Source organism: Mycteria americana, chromosome 7 (genome assembly GCF_035582795.1).
Source record: "Mycteria americana isolate JAX WOST 10 ecotype Jacksonville Zoo and Gardens chromosome 7, USCA_MyAme_1.0, whole genome shotgun sequence".
Taxonomy (NCBI): domain Eukaryota; kingdom Metazoa; phylum Chordata; class Aves; order Ciconiiformes; family Ciconiidae; genus Mycteria; species Mycteria americana.
In genome coordinates, this window is record NC_134371.1 from 57,850,416 (window position 1) to 57,871,582 (window position 21,167).

Sequence of the window (21,167 nt, forward strand, 5' to 3'; positions counted from 1 at the left end):
CAAAGAGCTCAGCTGTAATTTCAGCCAAGATAGATGTGTGTAGGGAGCAAACTCCACAGTCCAAAGACCATCTTTCTGCCTTTTCCCCCTGTGGTTACAAAGACATTTGTGAAACTGAGATTTCTCGATCCCTTTTTTTTTTTTCTTTGTTCTTTTTTCCCCCTTTTTTGGGGGGAGGGATATTGCCATGACAAGCTATAGCTTTCCTAAATTGCTCCAACATGAGTATTCATAAGAGGGCAAGGATGGGCTGTTGAGGGGAAAGAGCGCGGGGTGCCTTACCCAGCTTTTCCTCCTCAGAGGGAGTGAGCTCAGCTCAGCAGCGTGGCTTTGTGCGCACATCCTGTCCCCAGCCCCACTGACGTTCCCTGTCTGCCTTGACAGTGCTGCACTGATACATTCGTGTGTGAAATGTATTTCATGCCTCCTTCTTCATTTTAAATTAGAATTTCTGTTCCAAGCCTGATATTCATTTTTATTCATTAGAAAAACATCTTTAAACATCTGAGAGTCTTTCTTAGCAGTGTAATTGAATTTTTGTGTGTTTATATCCTTTTTCATGAATTTGTGGTTGACTATGAAATTTGCCATTTTTACTCTGAACATCCCATGAAATCTGTTATCATTCTATGTGATTTACACAAAGCTCTGCCTGCAACCCAGCAGCAGGTGAAATATCGAAGCACTGACAGAAGGGAAAGACACAGCAAATGTCACTTTTTCCCTATACATCAGCATAGGTTGTAATTCCTGTCCAGTGTCTGTAGAGAGCGTGAGTTGCTGTTCAGACCAATATTTGGGCCGCAGAACGTGGCACGGTTCCCTCACAGCCCACTGAGATGCATTAACTCGGGATCACAGGCACAGCCAGGCTATCTCAGCCCTAACGTTCACCGTGTCGGCATCCCAGGACCCAGGACTCTCCCAAAGCTGAGCTCCTGGCAGAGGTGCTTGCAGTGAGGGTCTGCAGATGGGTGCCCCAGCAAAGCCTAAATGGATAACGCATCCCGATGGTTTCTTTGTACCGCCATGTCCAAATCAAACCCAGTATCTTCTCCTCCCTTCCCTTCCACCCTGCTGAGTCCTACAGCCAGTAAGGTGACAGCGTAAGGCGGTGTCACGCTAGGCGAAGCAATAGTGATGCACCTTGTTTGTCCCCAGCTGCTGGAGGCCATAAGCCAAGGGAGTCAGAGCAGGCGCCAGCGACGCCAAGCAGACAGACTCAAGCCCTACATTGCTGCTCAAGTGGATGAGCTGCCCGAGACCTTCACCCTGGGGGACGAGAAGAACTACAAAGGTTTCTACAACAAGCCCCTGTCTCAAGACCTGAGCTATCGCTGCTTCGTGCTGGCCTCACTGGAGGATGGAGACACGGTAAGGACTTTCTGCTGGGGGGGCACAGCCTTTCCCAGCAGAGCTGAGGTGGGCTCAGTGCAGGCAGGGTGAACAATTCCTGCGAGCTGGGATGATGGAGTTTTCTCTGAAGAGAGTGAGGCTCTGTAGATGGTGTTAACAAGCTGAGGCAGCCACGGGAGTTGACTTGATAGATGGTGTTTTTGGAGGGAAATGGCACATATGTTTGACATAACAGATGAGAGTGGAGGGCAGTGTCAACACACACGTTCTACACAAGCTCGGTTCTGGCTTGCTGGGCTGTGCCCAGAGCAGAGCTTGACACATGGTTGGGATGGGGTAGGTTCTCATTCTGCTATGGTTCAAGTAAGTGACTGGAAAACAGCCCCTTGAAATCCTACCCTGCACAGCGGCTCCTGAGGCGCTGCAGTGAACAGGGTGCTCCCTCTGCAAACCTGCCTTCGCAGGCCCTTCTCTGGCCAGAGTCTCGCTTCAGATGATGTCTGGAGAAGCAAACAAACCTGACCCCCATCGCACTGGGTTGTCAGCAGGGCAAAGCTGCGCATGTGCATGCTGTGTAGGGATTCTTGCTCCTGTGCCTCTCCTTGCTAGAGGCAAATGGGCCATGCCTTTGTTGGCAGCGTGCCGCCAGGCACACGGGGCCTGGGCGCGTGAGGGGGAAGGGAACAGCTGATGCAATAAGCGGGGAGCAGCACGGCGAGACCTGTGCATCAGTGTCCAGCTGTAAACACAGAGGGCAGGAGTGGTGGTGGCGGCGGTAGCAGCGGCCAGTGTGTAAATAATGGAAATAATAGAGATGCACAGAATCCTTTGGTCGGCTTCCAAGGTGCGGCTTCCTTCCTCAGCCTCGTTTGCTTGTAATGGCTCATTAGGGCTGGTCAAGTTCTTCATTACTCATCCAGTTCACATGTTCTTGTGGCAAGATGTGCACACCGGTGAGGGAAGGAGAGTCACAGATTAACAGCAAGGTAAGGCAGGGGCCTCAGGATGTGCTATCCTGGCCATCCCTGTCAAGAAGAAATGACCTTAACTAGACAATCCCAGACCATCATCATCTCCTCCCTAGCACAGATCTGCCACAGCCCTCCAGTGAGCCACCAGGCAGCAGTTATTACACCCTCACCCTAGAGACCACCTTTCCGCATCCCCCACTGCGTCACACCCATTTCCATTTGAAGCATGAGGCGCTTTGTCCAGGGCTGTGCGCTATCTCCCCCACTCAACTCCTCTTAAATTGCTTGCTGTGTTTCTTGTGTCAGCAGGCGAGCATAACATCGCCATTCTTCAAAGACAAAGGGGAGTGTGGTTGAAACACCATCTCTGAGAGCAGGGCACCTGCACCTCGCAGTCTGCCTTTGCAAATGCCACTGAGATAACAGTCCTTCTGATCTCTTCTGCTTCTGTCTTCTCTTGGATGGAGGCATTTCCAAAGCATGTCTGCAAAAATATGAATCTTTGCCCCTTGCACAAAGCTTTGGAGATGGACACATGTGTTACCTTGCTGCGCAGATCAGCATGCTCCTTCCCCCCACCTAATGCAGCTTGACCTTTCTGGGTAGTCACAGGTAAAGCCTTTGTGCCTTCCTCACAGAGTAGCCTCTTGCCCATCCAAAGGAGAGCCCCAGGCCTTCCGCCCCATCCTCTCACCACCGATGTAGCATCTTCTTGTCTCTGCCATGCTCAGACAGAGCTGTCCCTGACTCCCCCCCCCAGTTGTTTGAACTGGACGAGAGGGCGTAGGAATAGGCCGATTGGTTGCAGTGATCCCGTGCAGACTTTCTCTAGGAACAGAGCTGAACTGGGAGCCAGCACCTATTTCAGGGCCATTGAAACAGGGTCTCATGGGGCTGAAAGGTTTCACGGGCAAAGCAGCAACCACCCCCCACACTCCCCCTCCAGCCAGTGGCATCTCTGACCGCTGATAAATCTGAGGAAAGCAGCTAGGATGCTGCACCTGCACGTGCTGCCAGAAGGATGTCACAGATAAGAGCATTTTCTGTACTCCATGCATGTTTGAAACCAGGCTGGCTGGGATCAAGGGCACCTGTGAGAGATCAAGATGTGCATTTACGTGACACCAGCACACTTGATTTTTCCCTTTCTTCCCCTCACATGCACACAGGCATGAAGTGCATGTTTAAACCTCGACCTTAAAGCAGGCGATTTATAGATCCGCAGGCACCTCTTCAGTGACCGAAACTTTCTATGGCAGGAGCAGAGTGTTTCTGGCTCCCTAATGCAGGGCAGCAGGTGCTGCTCAAAAGCCACAGGCACTGAACTGATACAGCTCTGGCCCTCTCTAATAGGGGGAAAGGATTTCTTTTTTGCAGCATTTAACCCTTCTGACCCAGCAAGGCTGAGCTGTGAAGGGACAACACAGCTCCATAAGCCTTAGCAACAGCAGCAGAAAAAGCCAGGTGCAGTGTCATTTTTCTGCAGGAAGGGTTTGGGTCTCTGCTAATCCTGTCTTGCTGGTGGGGCTAGAAAGCTGTCCATTTGGGTTATAAATCACTGGGCTGCCAGATTGCAGAAGTCTCTGGAAAGGAACCTGTGAGCATGAGCCCCTTTCCAAGGTCTTTTTATCAGGCCTGAGACATCAGATAGAAAATGTTCCTGTCGTTTCATTCCTTTAAGAAAACGGCCTAGCCCAGCAGGGGTTTTCCTAATATAGCCCTGTCCTGGAGAGATGTGTTGATATCAGCACAGCAGGTATTATAAACCACTGAGGAATCATCAGCCAGCCTCACTGTGCAATTGGTTGGGATTCAAAAGCTTGTGATTTGGCTCCGAGAGAATCCAGGGCTGGCAAGTGGCTCCTAGCTGGGCTGCTCCAGTTTGGCACCTCAAGGCCAGGTCTGCTAGCCAGGAAGTCGCTGGCACTGGGAACGTTTCACACCAGGAAGAGACTGTTTCCACAGCGTGACCTCCGCTGGTGCTGAGGGAGGGAGGATCCCATGGTGTGCTGCTGGGGTTTGAGAAGCATGACTGTTCCCAGCTAGCCAGAGGCAAGGGGAAACCTCTGCATTTCAGGGATGTAGCTGTTGCTTTAGCATAATGGATGCCTGCTTTTCTCTCCCTCTCCTACCGGTGCTGTTCAGAAGAGATATGCAGCCAGCCCCTACTCAGATGAGATCGTGATGGAAGTAGCTTCAGCGAAGCAGCAGGATGAACCAGAGATGCTGTGGGTGATGGGACCCGTCCTGGCTGTGATATTAATCATCATCATTGTCATTGCTATACTTCTCTTCAAAAGGTGAGATCCAGTCCAGGACATAGCAGTTATGGCACGAGCAGTACAGGTGGTGGCACCTTCAAGACCCTCCTTGTAGCCTTCAGATACGGGGTGCTCTGATAGAGAGTCCTTGGTGGTCATGCGGAGGAGGAAGGTCTCTACTTGGCACAGCAGAAGGCTGCTTTATAAAGAGAGCAGAAGGGCAGGGTATGCGGAAGGTAATTAATATCAGCCCCAGGACACAGAGCTGCTGTGGGTTCTGGAAACATGTGAGCAGTGGGACAGAGGAGAGCAGCTTTGTCTCTAAAGCCAGTCTGACTGCTCTCTGGTCTCACAGCTTGGATTTGCAGCCTTGGGGACTTCTCTAGTACTGGTTTTCTGTGTAAATTGCCTGCTTGATCTCTGGCAGGTGCCCCCACTACTGTGAATTTTGACTGAGGGACATGGTCTTGGTGGTGAGAACAGGGCATGGATGTGACAGGCTGAAATCAGAGTAGGAGCTCTCTTCTTCAGGCCTCTCGGTCCTGGCTCCCGGATCAGGACCATCCACACTCTGTGCTCCCTGCTGAAGCAACCACCTGCTCTTGCGTAGCAGAGCAGTCCTGCTAGAGCTGTAACTGTAGTGTGAGATGATTGTTAGTCCTCCCGAGGAGCCACAGGTTGCATTTGCATGTGTTCATGTAGCCTGTTCAATTACAGTAGGTCATTCTCTATCAGCTCAGCTCCGAGGTTCTGTTCCTCCTGGACTCTCTATTTACATATGTCTCTGTAGCTCGGGGAAGGGAGCTGGCTTTGTTGTCTGATTAAATGGAGCTCTGCTGTGCATGTGCAGTCAGTGCCTTTCTGTGTCAGTGATCATCTCCTTTCTTCTGTTTCTGCTCTTCCCTGGATCTAGTAAACAAGAAAGGTAGGAATCCATTTTATCATCTTGTTTTGCTAAAATTTCAAGTCTATTTCCTTTTTTAAAAATCAAGCCTGAAGCTAGTAAGGGGCATCTTTGTTTTTGGGAGCATGGGGCATGCCAGCCCTGGGGGTTTACAAAGACTTTGTTTCCTCAAAGGTATCAGCCTCCCAGCCATTGTCAGCCTCTCACAGCTCTTAGGGAGACAGTTCCAACATAAAGACTTCCCAGATTGTTTTTGCAATGAAATTAAAAATCAAAAAAATGACAACACCAGCAGTTAGAAGTGTTTCTTTGTTTTCTCAGTCACTTCAGACTGAGAGCTGTTCCATCAAGAATGCAGGTGCATTCTTGCAGTCTGTAATGATGAAGCTTCGAGGGAATACCAGGCAATTACCACCAGTAAGAAACAAAGTGTTTGCTGGTCTTTAAGGAGAGAAAATGGCCCCAGGGGGGATTCTGTACCTGGGCCCCATAGATGCTATGCCCAGCTTGGCTCAGCTTTGCTTTGTCCCAGAGTCTGGTGTGGGTGGAGCACCAGGAAGCAGCACCAGCCCACTGTGCTCGGACCTGGCATTCATGTCCCTGCTGTGTCCTAGCCCATGCAGCAGCAGCATATCCCCTTCCAGCACCACCCGCACGCTCAGAGTGATGCTGTGTTGTCCTACAGTTTTTTGCTATCCAGCTTCTCTTTGGAGGCATTTTCTCCCAAAGGTATCTGTGCAGCATATTCACAGTGTCAAATCTACAATGGGAATGAATTGAAGCTGAATAGCAGTGGATAGCGTGGGATCTGGAGGTTTGTTTAGCAGTTGTCCTGACTAGGCTAATGAAAGAGACAAACATTAATTATGTGCTGCGCCCATTCCCCAGAAAAGCTGGGCCGCTTTGCTTAAGGGCTCAGGGACTGGCACACAGTAGCACATGGCACATCCTACCGTGCTCCTGATAGGAGGAACACTGCTTTATTTGTTTGCCATGTATTTTCCTTTCTTTCTATCGATGCTCTCAGTCCTTCAGCTCTTTTGTCTCAGTCCTGGCAGCTAGAAGGCTTCTGAGATGTTGAGATGACTCAGAGTATTGTAAGACTCGCAAGCTGGTCCTCCCCATTGAACAACTCCAGTGTTGTGTTTGATGCAGCCATGGGATGCAGATGGAGCTTGCTCACAGTCTGGGCCACAGTGGGAATGCAGGTTTCACTCGTGATTTATGCACTAAATTTTCCCTAATTGCTTCTCACTAGTGCCAGCCCAGCACGCACAGCTCCCTGTGGAAGTGATAGCACCCTGTGCCTAAGCAGAGCATTTCTGATCACGTGTGGCTCAGGGTCACCACCATCCAGAGATGCAGCTGCCTCTGTGCATATCCTGGCAACCCTTCAGGGTGCTTCGAAATGCCTCACAAGGGGGTAGAAAGCAGAGACCGACTATTGTGATTTGCAGGATGGTAAATGTGCTAGCATTCGTGCAGACTAGCAGTGGTGCAGCTCCCTCTTTTCCAGAAAACATCAGGTCAGCAGAGGGGTTTGCCATCAGGCAAGATCCATTTTGGGGCTGTAGCCAAAAGGCAAAGTCTCCGTGTATTGCTGCATGCTCAGCATGTTGGCAAAGCGTCAGGGTCAGCACAGACTCAGAAGAGAGTACTGCTGTCCAGCTCCTGCCCAACACCCCTCTCTCCTACATGGGTATATCTGCTATATTTGTAATAGAGAGCAAGAAGTGGGACTTAAAGAATTGCTAGAAACCCTTCTTGCAGTATTAGACTTTCCTTAATATTCACTTGCCCACTTTTTGATTGGATCTGTCCCTGCTTTGCCTGTGAATTCTAGCAAGAGCCTGAGGTGGTGGCATTGCTCTAGGCATAAATATAGCATGAAGAGACAACAGTGTATTTTATTGTTCCATTAATACACGCCTTGGGTGCCTTCAACCATTCAAGACATGTATTAATGGCCCAATAAAACACACCCTGAAGAGCCTTTACACGATTATATTACAGCATTCTATATTTAAATATTTCTAATACTTGAAAGAAAAAAAATTTATTATATCCTTCCGCTACAGAAAGTAGTTCCTAGAGAGAGTAAGAGGAAACACCATCTTGCATCTGTCTGCTTTTTCCCTAATAAATATTACACAGAATATCACATTTCAAAGTGCCTCACTAATCAAACCTCTGCCATCGCTTACGTATGATCCTTCCTGTTTCATAGATGGGAAATTGGAGGCACGGAAGAGGACGTGACTTGCCCAGAGCCCCAGGGAGCCTGGAATGGAGCTGGGTATCTGCAACGCAGCGACCCAGACTCCTTCCCAGGGTGGTTCATGCCAGTGTCTGCCAGAGCTCACCTGCTTGTTTCTGTCCTCTCTGTCCATAGGAAAAGGGCACACTCCCCCTCTTCCAAGGATGAGCACTCCATCGGCCTGAAGGACTCACTCTTGGCCCACTCCTCTGACCCGGTCGAGATGAGACGGCTCAACTACCAGACTCCAGGTAGGGAGCAGCTCTAACCCCCTTGTGCCTCACATCCTCCAGTTCCCCTTCACCAGCTCCCCATGCCAGAGGAGGAGTTGCAGTCCTCCCCCGCAGCAGCTCTGCACCTTCTCAGTCACAGTGGCACAGAGGGGGCTTAGACCAAGGATATCCAGGTGTCCATTCTCTGGTCTGCAAATCCTTCTCCCTGGCCCTGTTACTGCAGGCACGCAAGGCTGGCGAACCTGGACGGGGACAGCCTGGTGTGTGTCAGACCTTATATGAAGCTCACTGCAGTTGTCCTGAGCCAGGAGGAGCCTCCACACAGAGCTGGGAGAGCTCACCAGTGCCCACACCTGCGTTGCTCCCGGGTGCTGTGCTGGCTTGGTCCAGGCTGGGATTCAGCGCTGAGCACCACTGGTGCAGTGCTGGCCACAGGGGCTGTGTCTGGGGGGATCAGGAGGTACAGAGAGCCCTTGTAGTGCTGAGGGTGTCCCAGCAGCTTCCTCCTGGGATCTTTAGTGTGCTGACTCTCCTGCCCTGCTCAGCTAAGGGTGAAGAGAAGAGCTACCTGCAGCCTACGTTGCTCCCCAGCCAGTGCTGTGGCCCAGTGAAGGGCACTGGTGGTCACAGTGGTCTCAGCACAGAAGATGATAGTTCAGTAAAAGCCGTTGCTTTCTGCATGCAACTGTTCACTGCAGAGCATCTCCTCATGCCTGCACTGGCCTGTGGTGCCTTGGGGTGTAGCTTGTTTGCCAGCCCGCAGAGACAACTGTACTTTGCACTGCAGAAAGGTCTCGTGCTGCTGCTTTGTGTCTGTACATCTCTGATGGCACCGAAAGCACAGTACCTGTCATTGTAGCGATCAGAGACAGGCTCACCCTGACCCATTCAGAGCCTTTCAGAGAGTCCAAGTTCTAGATGAAGTGGGGGAGCGCTTGGGCTTTTGTGATGGAGGGAGCAGTTCAGCAATAAATGAGGTACATACAGCTCTCTTCTAACTTGCAGCTCCTCCTGGTCTGTAACCTACTTTCCTTTTCCTCCTGCTGCTCATTCATCTAAGAGCTTTTATCTAACAGGAGAGTTTTGAAGGGACCATTTCCTGATGTAAAGCTGCTGTGTCTGCGAGGGAGGGTTAGAGGAGCCTTTCCTGTTGCTGCTGACAGCGGTCTGGCTCAGGCCTGGGGTGGGCTTCACCGGCACATCTCCCTCTGTGCCAGAGCAGCTGTCAGAGGTCCTTAGTTAGTGCATCTCCCAGGCAGGACCGATGGCAGATCTCACAGGTAGGATGCAGCCGACAGCCTGGCAGTTGCCAGCAGACCTGGTACATTAATTGGCCGCAACACAGACCAGCATGGTATTGCAGCATGGGAGGAAAACGCTGTGGGGAGCAAGGGAGGCACCTGCGCTAGAGGAGGAACATCTCAACAGGCAGATCACTGGGGGCAGCACTAGGGGAGGGGGTCGCACACAGTCAGCAACAGCATGCAGCTTCTTGAGGAGGAGCAAGATGTTGAACAGGGCTGCTCCAGGACACCTGTACATGGGGACAGGTCTGTGTGACATGTCTCCACTGCCCAGGGACACAAGAGCCATCTTTGCTGTATGCTTATGGTTTACATTGCACAGGGGAATGTGACAGGTCAGGCTTGCGCCTACTCCCATCTCCAACGAGATCAGGGAGTTTGCAGCAAGAGTGTCCCTTGCTAGAGCTGTAGGAAGGGTCAAGAGCTGCTATCAGAGAGAAGAGGGGCCTGGGAAATTTTCTTTTCCTGCCTGTGCCTAAGGGTAAGCCAAAGACGCTGGCTCATTCAGTAAGTTTGCAGAGCTCTCTGGAGAGGCAAAAACAACCCAAAGTGCCCAGTTCACTCAAGACAGTAGCAGTGCCCTGGGATGCTGCTAGCCAAAGCTCCCCCACCAAGTGACAGCACCGTGTCCTCCTCCCCTCCTTCCCCCTGCATCACTTGTGAGGCTCTGCAGAGTGGAAGTGGGTGTCATGCAGCTAGAAGTGAGTGTTCCAGCTCCTGACGAGCTTGTCCTCATTAATGAGGAAGCATGAAAACCACCAAGCCCACTGGGCCCATGCTGTTGCCCCTGTCACCCGCACGAGGTCGAGGCAGTGCTGCGTGGATGCATTGACAAGAGGTGCTGGCCACCGGCCCTGCACGCTTCAGTAGCTGGTCTCCCTGCTGGAGTGTGCTGAGCAGGGAAAACTTGTTTAATGCATAATTAATTGGGCTACTGTTATTAAATATTAAGCTTTCTCATTTTTGTGGTTTTTACTTCAGACAAGGGTTATTTCCCCCGCTGTCGGCCTCCCTGTACTAACATACCGCTGTGCCAAGTCGCTGAGAGGATACAGGACTGGGCAGTGTCCCAATACGCCATGAAATGAGGTTGAGTTGCGCTGCTGATGAGCTGCGAGTGAGCTAGAGGCTCGGGGGCACTGAGCAGAGGTTGCTGGGGCTGAGTGCAGTCCTCCTGGCTACCGAGCAGCACAGATGTCCCCTGTACCTGCTGTCCACCTGCCCTTGCTGGCTTCCCTTGGGCACAGGGCCGGGGACAGTGGTGTGCAGTGAGAAGTGTAGCTCTTGGTGTCAGATGAAGACCTGTGCGATCACTCCCCTGCAGGTACCTCCACTCCACGTGTTTGTCAGCGTCAGGGGATGGCGCTGGCCAGAGCCAAAAGCCCGGGGTGTAACGGCCAGCTGCACAGCAGCCCCCGGGGCCAGGCAGCTGGTCCTGTGCAGGAGGGAGGCTCCTGGGGCTGTGGCAGATGGTGCTTTCCTTTGCATCTTCATCTCTTTGTCTTTCCATTTCTGAACCTCTGCGGTGATGACTAAAGGCTAATGGGATTTCTGTTCTTGCCCCGTTTCTTTTCTTTGCAGGTGCCAGTGTCCCCAGTTGCCCGAATATCTCAAGTTAGTTTTAACTCCTGTATTTCTCTTTTGACACCTTTTGCTTTTTCTTTCCCTCTCTCTCTCGTCTCTGTAATTTTTGTTTCAATGTCATGAAGGTCACCCTCACTCACAGCAGACTGTAGAACGGCAGTGATTTCACTTCCTGACATGATGTGTGGGGCCAAGCTCGGGTACTGTTTGCACGGCACTACAGCAGCTCACCGCAGCACAGTGCAGAAAGGAAGGCCCAGGGTGCTGGGCTGCCAGGAGGCTCCTGCAGCAGCCCTTCACCTGCTCCCAGGCCTCCTGCCCCCTCGCAGTGGCATGCCAGGCTCTGCTGTGGCAGCAGGCCTGCAGCTGGCCCTGCATGTGGACAGATAACCTTGGCCATTCTGGAGGAGGTGGCCAGCTAAAAACCCCTAATGGACAAATTGAAGGGTGCTCTGCAGCCCAGTGGTTGAACACACTCTCCTCCTACCTCAGGCAAACTGGCTTCCCTAGGCTAGGTCGCCTGTGCCATAGAGTTAGGCAGAACAGATGCCAAGGGATGCTGATCTTCTCTGAACTGCCGTGCAGTTGGTCTGCTTAGTGGTGTTGGCACCAGAGCCCCAGGCACAGAGCAGAGGGACTTACTGCTCTAGCAGGCTGGATGGAGTAGTACCAGGACTATGGGTGTAACTGCCCCTTTATCTCTTGTCTTGTGAGCTTCAAGGTCGCTCTGAAACAACATTAAAAGCGTGTCCTCCCTGCTGCTTGACGTACAGATGTGTGCATGCAGGAATGGGAGAAGTACTTAGGATAGGTGCTTCCCCCAGGAGCAGAGCCAAGGACTTTGCAGTCTGTGGCCCTGCAGGCATTGTGAGACCTCTGAGCCCTTCTAGCCTGGTGGAGAGCTTACTGTCCTCTTGCCAGAGTCATTGGAAGAGCATGTGGAAGTCCTGGTAGGGTGTACAAATCTCCTCTCTCTTGCCCTACACTGTGGCAGTTCTTCTAGGTTCACCATAATGGGATACCAACCACCTCTTTCTCCCCATCTGCGCTTGCAGCTCCTTTGTTGCTGCAACACTCCTTTGGCCAGCAAAACTGAAGTTTGGAGAGACCCCTTTGTATTTGTCAGCAGAGATGAGTGTCTGCAGCTCTGCTGTGGTCCATGCCTCTGCCGTACTTCATACATAACCATGTTGGGATAAGCACATACTGTGGCTATGTTCCAGCCTCTTTCTTCCAGCCCCACACTTCGGCCTTGGTCCCACACTGTTCTCTTCATTCAATTGCTCATCAGTAACAGCTCTGCACTGCAAAGGCTGCTCCTGAGCTACAGCCTCTGGAGCTCTGGCACCAATGAGCAAATTGTGCAGAAATCAGAGCATCGTCTTTGTGGGCCTGCTCAACCACCTTGGGGATCCTGATGGGTGAAGTGGCAAACAGAGGACCATTTGCAGGAGGACCTCAGCACAAGGCAGAAGAGGGATCTTTCCTTCTCCATCTGTCCATGTGCTCTCAGGCCATCCATGGATAGCTCTGTATTGTCAAGTGATAGAAGGGCGAGTGTGTGTTGGATCGGGTCTTGCCGATATGCAGCAATGCCAGATGCTTTTGGTAGAGGTGTGAGAAGCCCTGCCGTGCAGCGGCCGCGGTGTAACACTTCCGTGTTATCACCTAGTGACTTGTCACCACTGTGTAAAATGCACGTACCCAGCCTGGGGACTGCTCCATCACCTCAGCGGCCCATCACTGCCATCTGTGGCAGCGTTCAGGCTCCTGAGCGATTGAGAAGCTCCTGGCCATGCTCCAGCCTGTCTCCCTGGGTGTGAATCAACAGCTTCAGCATATTAATAATCATAATTACCCACGTGGGGTTTCTGGGAAACCCACAGAGCAGCCGATGGAGTCACGAGCCTTGGGATTTGGATGAGCCAGGCTTTGGATGAGATGTTTCACAGCCACTTTCCTGCCAGTTCACCATCTCAGCTTCAGAGAAAGAGGCTGCGATGGTTGAGCCCTGAATCCTAGGGCCCCAGGAGGGTTCCTCCCAATCCCACATGTGCACCCCCGCAGTACCCGTCCCCTGTGCGGGACCTGTGGGATCACCTCTGCTGGGCCTCTCCCCTGAGCAGGGCTTGGGCTGTGCCCAGGATGAGCCGTGCTGTGCATCCCCATGCAGGGCAAGACTTCTGCCATGGCTTGAGCTGCATCCCAGCTCGCAGCAGCCTCTCAGAAGCTGCTGTAGGGCATGTCACTGCACATGGTGCCGTGCATGAGCCAGCCCAGTGGAGCTGGATTTTGGGCCCTGGAGCTGGCTCTGCCTCTGGAGCACCACTGAAAAGCACTGAGTTACACAGCTGCGGGCAGAGCTGCTCCTCAGCTCTCGGAAAGTTGTGCAGTCTCCGACCAGGGGAGCAGCCGTTCCTCTGTGGGGCCCTTCCCATCTTTCTCTAGCTCCCCAGGGGCTGGGGCAGCATCTGCCTACCCAAAAAGCTGTGCACATACACCACAGAGGTGTCCCCTGGTGCAGGTCTGGGTGAGTTTCTTTTTGGCTAATGCCGTTGTTAGGGGTAAGCAAGAGGATCAGCCTCAGCCCTTGGCGGTGAGCGCGCCAGAGAATCAGTGTGTTCAACTTCAGCCTGTGCGGGAGCCCGGCAAGCACATTGACATCGTCTCCTCGGCCCGTTCCTGCCGGGGGCTTGCCCGAGCCCCTGCCTGCTCCGTGGCCTGCTCTGTGTGCCCGGTGGCTGTACTGTCCGAGCATGCTCACCCGGTCATGCACATTCTGCACATCACCTTTCTTTTTTGTTTCACCGAACCGTGTGCTCTGAGAGTGCGTGCAGCATGCCGTGTGATCTCGCCGACTTCCCATCCATCCCGCCCAGCGCTTCACATAGTCACACGTGTCCGCCTTGCACCCACCTTTCGGGTTTGCTGTGCCATGCTGTTGTCGAGCCTTCCTCGGCCGTGCAGAGCCGTAACCGTTTTCCTCTCCTTCCTCCCTCCTTGTCTCGCTCGCAGGCATGCGCGACCACCCCCCCATCCCCGTGACAGACCTCGCCGACAACATCGACAGGCTGAAAGCCAACGACGGGCTGAAGTTCTCCCAGGAGTACGAGGTGAGCGTGAGAGCATGCAGGGCGGTGGGGGCAGAGCGATGCTGGCCAGGACCCCCAGCGGAGAGGGCTTGAAAGCTGAGCCGTGCCTCCCCCGCACTGGCATCGCCTGCGTGGGCCCTGAGCCATGCCTGGGAGCCTGCCAGCTCTCCCTGCCAGCCCCAGAGCGGTGGGAACTCGCCTTGAGCAGTTGAAGCACGGCTTTTATAGGGAAAAGGCCTCGCAGCTGAACGCGCAGCAGCCCATCGTGCTCCCACCATGGTTACGGTCTTAGGAGTGAATGGGAGCTCGTGTCTACCCGCCTGGGCTGTCGCTGTTTACTTTGTTGTTTTGCTCTGCGAGGGCTGCCCTCCGTGCAGGTTGGCTGAGGTATTTCAGTCCACAGCATCCCGTGCCCCTTCACTTCCATCTGCATTCAAAGCTTTGCTTTCTGCGCCATCCTCCGCTGCTGAGAAACACGCATTCGGGTTTTCATTCCTGCTTTCCCAACCTACTCTCCCCCTGCCTGTTGCTGGACTGTGCTGGCATTAGCCTGTGCCATTCAGCATCTCTGCCACCAGAAACTCTGCTTATGTCCCACTGCCCTGGAGCAGTCCCAGCTCCCTTCCCTGCACGGAGCTATCTCTGCCTGTGCCCTGCAATCCTGAGCTGCAAACTCCCTTGTGCTGCTGAATCACACTCCCACCCTCCTCCGTACCTCCAGTAGAGCCCCCGGATAGGTACTGTCCGCAGCCGCCACTGATGCTGCCTTTGCTCACACACACAGGGACACACTGGGCGTTGGATGAACCCCCCCATCCTGCGCTGCACTTCTCTGCCCAGCCCGGCACCCCCCATTCCCATCCTCCCTGAGGGCAACTTGCCGAGGGGGTGCACACGTGGAGGGGAAGGGCCTGACCTGCACAAGGGCTGCCTTGCCTCTCTCGCCGCTCTCTGGGCTTGATGATTAGGTTGAAAACTTGTGAAGTCGGGGAAAGTTCCTCTGCAGCCGTGAGATCAGCAGTGGCAGGATATATGTTTTCCTGTGCTTACATGCAAGACCCTCTTGAGCTGCAGGGGACTTGTAAATAAACCCCCCGCTAGTATTAAAGAGGGAATAAATTTGGGAAGTGTCCTTTGCATGTGTTATCACTTCTGTTTGAATTGTTATCTGCCTGTGCCTGTGGCCTCCCCTTCCTGCAGCATACCTACACTGATTTATGAGATGAGATCAGAACATTTGCCCACGAGGTAGGATTATATATGCCAGGAAAGGGAAAGCAGATCTCTGTGCTGAGAAGGTAAGGAATGAATTCCAGCTAGTTCAAAGGGTGTGCTGCGTGTATCTGAGGAAGACACAGAGCTCCTTTTTGCTTCAGGATGCCAAGTGGAGGGCTTTGCCGTCCCTCTGCATACTGCTGTCTAGACCAGAGAGGAGCTGAGCTTTCACTAGCTACAGCATTACATCGCAACTTGGGAGATGTTTAGAGAAATAATGTGCTTCCCGTGCTGTTACCTGTGTGTTCATGTATGTCCTGCCAGTGGTGCCAAGGTGTGCAGTCATATCTGTCTGCCTTGGGCTTTTTGTTATAAGTCCAGCTGAAATGTTAAGCAGGGCTGTCCACTGCGCTACAGGCAGACTGTGCCTCTGCTGCACGGTGGGGATTCAGCAGGATCCAGTGTCTGTGCACTCCCTTCCTCGCACTAGGCCTGCGCCAGTTGGAGCCTGCAGTGTAATACTGAGCTGTGGGAACTGTTTCGGAAAAAATGAGCATTAAGTAAATTCTCTTAGCTATTTTCATGAGCCTCCCTCTTCTCATTTCTCTTTCTTTAGAATATCATGGCTGGTTGAGAACACCAATCAGTTGTACTTTTCATGTTGAAGCAGCTATTAAGTAGCTGATTGTTGCATGTAATTTTTTTTCCCCTGGATTCTGCTGCATTTGACTCCTCATCAGCTAGAAATTACTGAACATGACAGGCTCATATGGTGTTTGATACTAGGATAGACCCTAGTAGAAGCAGGAGTGGTTGCCTCTTGTTGGCACGTGGGGATCAGTACAGTCATTTCCCATTTGAGATGCCAGTGGGAAAAATCCTGGGTTGAGTTTGCAGAGAACGGCAGCTACCTGTGCAGGATTGCTGCAGTGAGGGGTTTGCTCTCATCCTGGTCCCTGTGGGTGCAGGCTTGGCATGGCAACAGCTCTCTTTGGGGCCTGTGGTGGGAGGGCTGGAGGGCAGGATGGGCACGCCATGCCCTGCTGAGTAAGGGAATCTGCAGAGTGGATGCAGAAATAGCGGAGGTGGGAGGGGAGCAGGCTGTGCAGCTCCTGTGGGAGCTTGTGCTTCCCGGCACAGGGAGAGGCAGGGAACCACAGCTCGCCAAATTCTGTGCAATTGCAGTCATTAAGCGATGATAGAGTCCCAGTACTCACCATGGGACTGTGTGAGCCCCAGACCTACGCAGAGCTGAGTGGTGACCCAGCACTTCGAAAGATGGAGGCCCTGACCCTGTTTCCCTATGGCATGATAGTGCTGCCAGACTGGGCATAGCACAGCTGAGCAGGGAGAGCCAAGGGATGAAGGCATCAGAGATGAACCCCCAAGGCCCATTTGCTGTTTGGTTGTGCTTTGGAATTGTTGCATTTTAAGTGTTTTTGCAGAGCAGTGTAGCAGCCTAACATCTCCCTGTGGTGCAGGGCTGTTTATAGATGGCTCACATTCCAGGAGCAGTGGCACCCCAGGCAGAGAGCAAATATTTAACAGCACTTTTAACCACTGAGGCCAGCTGCCCAGAGCCACCAGTCTGGCGCTTGCCTTGGTTGTACAAGCAATAGCAAGGTAACCTAGACACAGGTGACACAAAACAAGACCTGTCAGCACCTCCCCACATGCCTGGGAAGGGAGCAGGGAGGGTGGCAGGGATTTCTCGGAGCCGTCTGGCCTCCATTCCCGCAGGTCAGAGAACAAATAATGTTGCTCACACCAGTTTGCCAGCCCACGTGGCCGAGTAGCCCGTGCAACAAAGCCAGCATGGAGAGAGCTGTGCGCTGGCTGCAGCGATAGCAGGCTCCCGACCTGCGGGTTAGCCCTTACCCCTGACGGGCGGGGAGCAATCCCAACTGGACCTGCTGGTACCCCTGGTGCGACAGGAGAGGTTGAACTGCAGGTGCTGGGAGCTGAGCCGGCTGCAGGCACATTTAACTCTGCTGCCGGCTGCTCTGGCGTAGGGCATAGCACAGCCCCACCACGCTCTCCCGGGCTGCAGCAGAGCTGGGGGGAGCAGAGTGCAAGGGTCTGGCAGCAGCTCCTGGCCCGGCCGCACCAGGAGAGTATTTCATTTTTAGTGTAGAGTGAAAGCTACAGTGAATTTACAGTGTGGGATTAATGGAATTAAATAAGTAGAAGGGAGGCTGAGTCCCTTAATTATTTATCTGCTGGCTGTGGCGGGTGCTGCAGCTGTGTTAGAGCTCCTCCTGTGGGCCACCTTCCCATGCTGCAGCCTGTGGACGTGGGGCAGGATCCTGCCCTCGGATGGGGGGTACCCGCACTGGTACAAACAAGTGTGCACACACGCACCGCATCTTGCAGTTTCACTGTGGGATGCAGCAAGCCAAGCGCTGCTGTCCCCTTTGTTGCTATTACCAAACACGGGACAGACTGGCTCGAACCAGGGCTGGTTCCTGCTCTCTTGTGGCTGCTGCCATTTCTGGGCTAGATCCTGCACCACCTTCCCAGGGGAAAATTTTTTCCTTATGTCCAAACTCCAACTTGTGGCCATTGCCCCTCATGCCCCGTCCCTTCAGCATGTCCCTCCAGTGGACAACCCCTGGGAGCAGAGCAGGCTGGAGGTGATGAGAGCCAGGCAGCATGCCGCTGCCTGGAACATTAGTCCTTGATGATCTTTAGGTTGTGCATGAGATTTGACTGTACTCCTGCTTCCTAGCGCAGTGGGGAGGCTGCAGCCCCTTCCCCACAGTTTTGTATGGACGGAAACACTGCTGGCCTGCCCAAACCCCTTGTTTGCTTGCATTTCCCTTAAAGCCACCAAGGACATTGCATCTGCCATGCCTGCAGCCCTGGCAAAGCCACTTAGGCAGCGGGAGAGGTGCTTGGGTCCCTGGGACGAGGGAGCCCAGGAGGTGCTGGACCCGGGGTCCAGGTAGCACCCAGGGAGCCGCGTGTTGTAGGTTTAATGGGCTAATCGGGAAGCTGCCTGGCAGGTACGCAGCACTCACGTTCCGGTAATAAGAATAATAAGGCTGAAGCGCTGCCAGCGATTGATTCAGGAGCGCATTATGTCCTCATCTGAGACGCAGCGCAGATTGACAGTGGTCAATGCCTGTGCTAATGTGGTTGATTTCACAGGAGGCCGGGAAGCACTCACAGCCCGAGCACCTTCCCCTCCCCATGCACTTGTGCAGCCTCCTGGGCTGCTGAGCAGCACGGGGCCCTGGCCGCCCAGCTCCTTGGCTGCTGCAGCCAGGGCCAGCCAAGCCCCTGTGCTGCCCTGCAGCTCTGCCTGCCCATGCCGGCCAGCAGCAGAGGCAGCTGCAGGGACTCTGCATGCAGAGAGATTTTGGAGCTGCACTGAGGAAGGGAAGCAGCAAACCCAAGGTGGACTGTATCTGAGAGAGAAACTGGCACCCAGGGATGTTTTCAAGGCATTTGTAAAGTGCTCTCGAGTCTGTCGAGGAAAGAGCCTTTTACTAATCCCGTTTCAATGGTCTGGCTCTGACTTTATGTTGATAGCAGTAGCAGCAGGGATCCCTGAGCTGCTTTGGAGAGATTGCTCCTTGCACTTCCATGCTGGGAAGGAGGAGTTTTACTAATTGGGCTTTTTCTTAATTTGCACTTGCTGTCTTACAACATCTCCCCTGTCACTTTAAAGCAAAGCAAAACTAAAAGTCATGGTGCTTTTAAGTTTGTTCCTGGCTCATTTCCTTCCAATTTCCCAGCCCTTCTGCTTTCTAGGAAGAATGAGTTGAAAGTGTCACTCTGATCAAGTTTTGGGATGAAGCAGTGATTCCCATGAGCCCCAGAAAGGAACAAGAGCAGACTCCCAGTGCCCAAGCAGTTGTGGACCAAGGTGGGGAGACAAGGCAGTGCTGCCGTAGTCAGGGGCTGCAGAGCATCATATGGAGATGGGACAAGACTTGCCAACCACCACTCCGTGTAAGGGCTTCAACTGCTCTCCAAGCAGCCCATCATCCTCCCATTTATTTACTCATTTGTTTGCCTTAAAGGGGGGAACAGGTGTACATTAATTCATCACCAGAGTTTAAATTAAATCATTTTACTTCTAAATGAGTCACTAATTTGCAGGAGTATTTAATTAGAGCCTCTTTGCACTCAGGTGCTGTATTACTTCTGACTTTCTCACCTGTTTGCCCTCTTAAGAGGCTGCTGATGATTAGACCATTTCTGCACATCCTCATTGCACATCAAAGCAATTAACCCTAATGGCAACACCTTGATGCTCCTCCTCAGTTCTGGGGGCTCTTGGCAGCCTTGTCTCCCCCAGGAAATAACTCTTTCCACCGCTGTGGCAGGACGCAGACTTGCTGTGCAAAGCACACTACACCCCACAGCTTGGGCAGCCCTGCAGCCTTTTGGCAGTGATTTGCAGCGTAGATTGAGCACAAACAACTGCATTGAGCTCTCCCTGCCTCTGCTCCAAAGGGAGGACTCGCTCCAGCACCCACCTGTGCCCAGCACTGAGCGAGTGTTCACAGGGTGCAAGCAGGGCTGTTGCTTTCTTGTGTTGCTCCTCAGCAGCAAGAAAACGCTCACTTTTACCTTCAGAGCCGGTCTCGGCTCCACCATCAGCTAGCCAGCTCTCTGCGTGGGCTGTCTGTGCAGACTAAGGCCACCTTTTTGAAAAAGAAGTGTTATTTATGTCTTTAATAGGCATTGGTGGATTTTCCTCCTTAGTTTGTCTCTTTGTGCTTCTCTTTCAGTGTGCTCCGGATTGACTAAACTGGTCTCAAAACCCCTCTCACTCATCTCTACTCTAACAGAAAAGTCCTTACACATTTTGTTCCTTACTTTTTCATGCCTTTGATCATTTCTATTGCCCTTTTCCAGTTCAGCCCCACCATTAGGTGGGCAGCAGTCATCCCTGCCACATAGCTGAGGGAGGAGAGCATCCAAAGAGCTGATTCAGTGAGCAGCCTATCCTGAAAACAAAATATAGGTGCCTGAACGAAATGAAGTTCTCTCTTACCCAGAGAGCCGTGAGCTGCGCTGGAACGTCTCTGTGCCTGGGCAGAGGAGCGTGCAGGGGCCGTGGCAGCCAGGCCAGTGGGTTTCCAGCCAGGAGCGGTGCTTGCGTTCTCCACTCCCACCATCCCTGCCGCAGCGCCTCCGAGTGCTGCTGCTGCCTGCTTATTACGCTGATAACAGAAAATTACATGTTTTCTGTAGGAAATGTCTATTTACATCCTACATTTCCCAAACTACCTATTAGCATTGCTGTGATGTCACATCCTCCTGCACATTTTCGTCAGCGCTGGCCTCTGTGCCTGCGGGCAGCCTGCTGCTGCAGGGAGGGCTGGTGGCATGAGCCACGCATGGGGATGGGCTACTGCTGCCTGGCACAGCGCTGGCCCGTGCCCTGCACGTGCCACAAAGCCCTCAGGGCTGGTGCAGCGATGCAGGCAGTGCCTGTGCTCCATACCTGAGCTGGGTACCTGCACCCACTGCTGGCTGCTTGGGAAGTGCCTGCTCAACAGTGTGGGAGAGTAGGGGACAGCGATGGGTGTCACCTTGTGCACAGACAGTGGTTGATGGGGCTGAGCAGAGGGACCGTGAGGGCCATCCAGGTCAGCCCAGTCAGGGAGCTGTGCTTCCCGGCTCAGCCTTTTGCTCACAGCTGATCCAGAGCTGACAGACTCACGGGCATTTTACTGCCTGAGAAACCTTCTGACATGGCTCTCTGCCAAGCGATGGACACATATGCCTGCAGAGAGAATAACATGCAGTGCTTCCCCTGGCCTGTTTGCTCATTATTTTTGCCGGTGGGCCAGCAAAGCTTTGGGGACCCTGAGCTGGAGCATGATTTTAAAAAGGCTTTGACTGTGGTAATTTCAGGGGGAAGGGGGTTCATGGGATGACTGATTTCTGCTCTAGCTGCCTGCCCCGGGCTTGCCCAGGGCTGCGTGTGCAGACCAACTCCCTGCATGAGGCAGCTGTCTTATCTGGGTGCT

General features: G+C 53.0%; 1 protein-coding gene across 8 annotated transcripts in view; it reads left to right on the forward strand.

Annotated features, from left to right (window-relative positions):
* The window catches only part of PTPRF (protein tyrosine phosphatase receptor type F), a 392,393-nt gene that overhangs the window by 352,390 nt on the left and 18,836 nt on the right, over positions 1-21,167 (forward strand). For 7 of the 8 annotated variants that reach the window (XM_075508594.1, XM_075508595.1, XM_075508590.1 and 4 more), the window contains 5 exons: positions 1,162-1,374; positions 4,473-4,627; positions 7,885-8,000; positions 10,868-10,900; positions 13,886-13,983. In XM_075508594.1, coding sequence (XP_075364709.1) covers positions 1,162-1,374; positions 4,473-4,627; positions 7,885-8,000; positions 10,868-10,900; positions 13,886-13,983 — 615 coding nt within the window. The remainder of the gene's footprint in view (positions 1-1,161; positions 1,375-4,472; positions 4,628-7,884; positions 8,001-10,867; positions 10,901-13,885; positions 13,984-21,167) is intronic. The other variant, XM_075508596.1, reaches the window with a different exon arrangement.